The sequence below is a fragment of the Procambarus clarkii genome, chromosome 22 (assembly GCF_040958095.1).
Source record: "Procambarus clarkii isolate CNS0578487 chromosome 22, FALCON_Pclarkii_2.0, whole genome shotgun sequence".
Taxonomy (NCBI): Eukaryota; Metazoa; Arthropoda; class Malacostraca; order Decapoda; family Cambaridae; genus Procambarus; species Procambarus clarkii.
Genome location: NC_091171.1, coordinates 35,521,083 through 35,526,082, shown reverse-complemented (window position 1 = coordinate 35,526,082; position 5,000 = coordinate 35,521,083). Strand labels below are relative to the sequence as shown.

The 5,000-nt window shown below is 51.7% G+C and overlaps 1 protein-coding gene across 1 annotated transcript in view; it reads right to left on the bottom strand.

Annotated features, from left to right (window-relative positions):
• Nucleotides 1-1,397, bottom strand: part of LOC138367360 (Friend leukemia integration 1 transcription factor-like) — a 7,815-nt gene extending 6,418 nt beyond the window's left edge. Inside the window, exon 1 of the mRNA XM_069328841.1 lies at nucleotides 302-1,397. Coding sequence (XP_069184942.1) covers nucleotides 302-941 — 640 coding nt within the window. The 5' untranslated portion in view covers nucleotides 942-1,397. The remainder of the gene's footprint in view (nucleotides 1-301) is intronic.
• Nucleotides 1,398-5,000: the final 3,603 nt, after the last annotated feature.

The following is a 5,000-nucleotide window of genomic DNA, read 5'->3' as shown; positions in this document are numbered from 1 at the left end:
CCATAATGTTAAGATATTTTGTTGTGAGGTGAAATGTCTTATCATGTAACTTAATCATTTACAGTTTTAAGATCTAGTCTTTGTTTTTCTCATTTGGAAAGATCAGAGTTGAGGAGGAGTATACGTATTTTTCCTGTGGTGTAGGGAGTATGTTTGTATAACACCGGATGTGACGTGTAGGTATTTTCCCGCCTTGGGGTCGAGCACAGGTCTAAACAAACACTGATAGTACAAGTGTCAGCAGGGGAAGGACCTCCACACACAATATCAACAACAAACGAGGACAAGTCAATCAACTCACCGGAAGGTGCACAGAACTGTTGTGAGTCTTCCTCCTGCTGTTGCTGCTGCAAGGGCTCGTAACTGCTAGCGGCGGCGAGGCTGTAGGGGGAGTCACAGGGCGGCTCAACGTAGGGCGAGGCGTACCCGGCTAGGGGCGAACCATAACTCGTGTCCAGACCGCGATCGTAGCTCGTTTCGAAGCTTGAGTTGAGTGCATCGCACACGTTGTTCTGTGCCTCGTAGGCGGCGTAGCCGGCGGCGCCGTAGTTATTGAGGGTGTTGGTGGCCGAGGTGATGAAACTAGCTTCCATGTCGAGGTCGAGTGCTGGTGTGGTGCGAGATGGGGGCCTGAGTGGAGCAGGAGAACCCCCAACGTTGCGGCTCATGGGCGAGGGCTGACCCACACTGCAGCTGCTGCTGTAGCCGGACTCCCCACCCGGGGACAACAGACCGTAGTCACCGAACGGCACGTCCAGGTAGGACTTACTGTATCCCACCTGCTGATGTGTGTCAAACATCTGATACTGTGGCTGCTGCTGCTGCTGTTGCTGCTGTGCTTGTTGCCCGCCGAAGGTCTGGGGAGTGAATGACTTCTCAAGACCCGGGGTGACCAGGGAATGAAGGTCCAGAACGGTGGTGTCTACACTATAAGCCATCATTGCTCACATGCACCTTCACTATGTGTGCAATGTCCGGCGGTGGCGGCGGCGGCGGCGGCGGAGGGAGGGTTGCGGGGCGCGTGCGGGTGTGTGGCGGGCCAGGGAGGTAGTGTAGCCTGGGCGCTGCTGCTGCTCACTCCTCCGCCTGACTCACTCTCTCAGGGCTGACTCACACCTCTCCCGGGAACTGCCGGGCCTCTCTCCTCCTTCAGGCACGGACTTGAGTGCTCCCGCGGGCGTGTCTCTCTCTCTCTCCTGCAGCGGCGTATCTTCAGGACACCGTCCTCGTCGCCTGCTTCTCTTCAACTGGAGATAAACTGCGGTGAACGAACCAAACACAATAGTCTCGCTGATACGGGGCTCCCCACACGCACAAACAAACACTACCAGCCAACTCGCACACACAAGCGGGCCAGTGGGAGCGTCCTTATTGGTGGCTGGCGGACGTGGGTCTGAGCCGCCTGGTGTCGGGCTCCTCTTTTTATACTTCCTGACGGCGATACTTGGTAACCAGGTGTCGCTTTACTGGGTACGGGAGCACGTGGCCAGGTGGGGGTGTTGAGGGGGGGGGGGCGTATGGCGTTAAGGTGGGGGGGGGGGAGTATGGCTCGTGCTCAGGTGTTTACTGTGGTGGGGGCGAGGGGAGGTGGGATGGGTACACCTCTTCTACTGGGGGTAATTATTTACATTGCTGGGGTGGTGGTGGTGGTTACCTCTCCTGGGGTGGTGGTGGTGGTTATCTCTCCTGGGGTGGTGGTGGTGGGTTACCTCTCCTGGGGTGGTGGTGGTGGTTATCTCTCCTGGGGTGGTGGTGGTGGTGGTTACCTCTCCTGGGGTGGTGGTGGTGGTTATCTCTCCTGGGGTGGTGGTGGTGGTGGTTATCTCTCCTGGGGTGGTGGTGGTGGTTATCTCTCCTGGGGTGGTGGTGGTGGTTATCTTTCCTGGGGTGGTGGTGGTGGTTATCTCTCCTGGGGTGGTGGTGGTGGTTATCTCTCCTGGGGTGGTGGTGGTGGTGGTTATCTCTCCTGGGGTGGTGGTGGTGGTTACCTCTCCTGGGGTGGTGGTAGTGGTTATCTCTCTGGTGGTGGTGGTGGTGGTGGTTATCTCTCCTGGGGTGGTGGTGGTGGTTATCTCTCCTGGGGTGGTGGTGGTGGTTATCTCTCCTGGGGTGGTGGTGGTGGTTATCTCTCCTGGGGTGGTGGTGGTGGTGGTTATCTCTCCTGGGGGTGGTGGTGGTGGTTATCTCTCCTGGGGTGGTGGTGGTGGTGGTTATCTCTCCTGGGGTGGTGGTGGTGGTTATCTCTCCTGGGGTGGTGGTGGTGGTTATCTCTCCTGGGGTGGTGGTGGTGGTTACCTCTCCTGGGGTGGTGGTAGTGGTTATCTCTCCTGGGGTGGTGGTGGTGGTGGTTATCTCTCCTGGGGTGGTGGTGGTGGTTATCTCTCCTGGGGTGGTGGTGGTGGTTATCTCTCCTGGGGTGGTGGTGGTGGTTATCTCTCCTGGGGTGGTGGTGGTGGTTACCTCTCCTGGGGTGGTGGTTACCTCTCCTGGGGTGGTGGTGGTGGTTATCTCTCCTGGGGTGGTGGTGGTGGTTATCTCTCCTGGGGTGGTGGTGGTGGTTACCTCTCCTGGGGTGGTGGTAGTGGTTATCTCTCCTGGTGGTGGTGGTGGTGGTTATCTCTCCTGGGGTGGTGGTGGTGGTTATCTCTCCTGGGGTGGTGGTGGTGGTTATCTCCTGTGGTGGTGGTGGTGGTTATCTCTCCTGGGTGGTGGTGGGGTGGTGGTGGTGGTGTCTACCTCTCCTTGGGGTGGTGGTGGTGGTTACCTCTCCTGGGATGGTGGTGGTGGTGGTGTCTACCTCTCCTGGGGTGGTGGTGGGTGGTGTCTACCTCTCCTGGGATGGTGGTGGTGGTGGTGTCTACCTCTCCTGGGGTGGTGGTGGTGGTGTCTACCTCTCCTGGGGTGGTGGTGGTGTTGGTGGTTCTGGTCGAATGGCAGTAGATTGTGGTATAATACCAGTAAAGGATAATGCTAGTAAATGGTCGTAATGCTAGTAGATGATGGTAATGGTAGTAGACAGTTATAGGTCTAGTAGAAGGTGGAAGATTCAGTACACGGTGATAGTGTTAGAAGACGCTGGTAGTGCTAGTAGATGATGGTGCCAGTAGTGATGATTAGAGTTGATGATAGTACTAGTAGTTAGTAATTATTCTAGTAGGTTGTAGTGCTAGTAGTTAGTGGACCACTAGCTAGCTAACATTACTAGCTAGTTATAACTACCTAGTTATAAAACTACTAGCATCGTTATATGCTAGCATATAACGATGCTAGTAGTTAGTGGTTATGCTAGTAGATGGTGGCAAACCCTAGTAGAGGGTGATGGCGCTAGTAGACACTGATAATCCTAGTAGATGATAATGCTAGCAGGTGAGGGTAATAGATGGTTGTGAGCTAGTAGAGTGTGATAATGCTAGAAGAGAGTGATGTTACTAGTAGACAGAGCTGCTAGATGGTGCTAGTATTGGTTGATGGTGGTAGTGTTAGATGCTCATAAAGCTAGTACAAGGCTAGTACAAGGCTAGTACATGGTTGTAGATTGTTAATAAATGGTGATATTGAGAGTAGATTATGGTGATGCCAGTAGATGGTAGTGATGCTAGTAGATGGTGGTGATGCTGGTAGATGGTGGTGATGCAAGTAGACGATGACAATGATAGATTGTGATAATGCAAGTAGATAGTGATCATGATAGTAGGTGGTCGTAATGGTTGTAGACAGTAATAACTCTTGTTATGGTAGGCTTGGTCGATAGTGGTAGTGGATGGTGATAATGCTAGTAGATGATAGTGTTACAGTAGTTAGTCGTATTAGCAGTAGATAATATTCTAGTTGTTGTAATGCTAGCTGATGATGATAGTGCTAGTACATAGTGATAGTGTTAGATAACGTTATTAGATAGTGATAGTGTTAGATAATGTTAGTAGATAGTGATAGTGTTAGATAATGTTAGTAGATAGTGATAGTGTTAGATAATGTTAGTGATAGTGTTAGATAATGTTAGTAGATAGTGATAGTGTTAGATAATGTTAGTAGATAGTGATAGTGTTAGATAATGTTAGTAGATAGTGATAGTGTTAGATAATGTTAGTAGATAGTGATAGTGTTAGATAATGTTAGTAGATAGTGATAGTGTTAGATAACGTTAGTAGATATTGATAGTGTTAGATAATGATAATGTTAGTAGATAGTGATAATGCTAGTAGATGGGGGCAATAAGGATACAAGTGCAAATTAAAAATTCTTTTGCATGCATTTCGTCATTTCGGCAGAAGAAGTGCAAGAGTTCTGGTAACTGGTAGAGCCTGAGAGTTCTGGTAATTGTGGTAGAGCCTGAGAGTTCTGGTAATTGAGGTAGAGTCTGAGAGTTCTGGTAATTGTGGTAGAGTCTGAGAGTTCTGGTAATTGTGGTAGAGTCTGAGAGTTCTGGTAATTGTGGTAGAACCTTGTGGTAGGCCATGGGGTTGTGGTGGAATGTTGCGTTAGCTGACAGCAAGTCTAGAGTGAGGGTTGTCTTAGGCCGTGAGTTGACAAAGTGATGTTTACTGTCTGGGCGTATCGTGGTGCGCGTAACCCCCGCCGTGGCGCTGTCTCCTGTCCGCGTTAACTCTGACGTCACACGCACCGCGCAGATAAAGATAGTGCTATGACTCATCTCTCACCCGATTGGCCAATTGGGTAACGGTGACTTCCGCCAGGATACCAATCGGTGAGAAGTGGGCGGAGTTTCGGTCGACCTTGACCAATGGGGGCACGGATCATGGGGGTGGGGTCCAGCGCGGACAAATAGAGAGGAAGGGGGGCGGAGCCTTGCTAAGGGATTACCCAGCCGCGTGGGAAAGTTGCTCCGTCACCTGAGTCGGTCGGCGACAGCGGTTCAGGGAAGGTGCTCGCAGCTTTGCAAAGGGAGTCTTGCCTTACAGAAAAACACACATGATTCGCACCACCAGCCGCGGGTTTCCGAACCTTTCAGAGTACGGACTTCCACATGAGTACACGAGGGG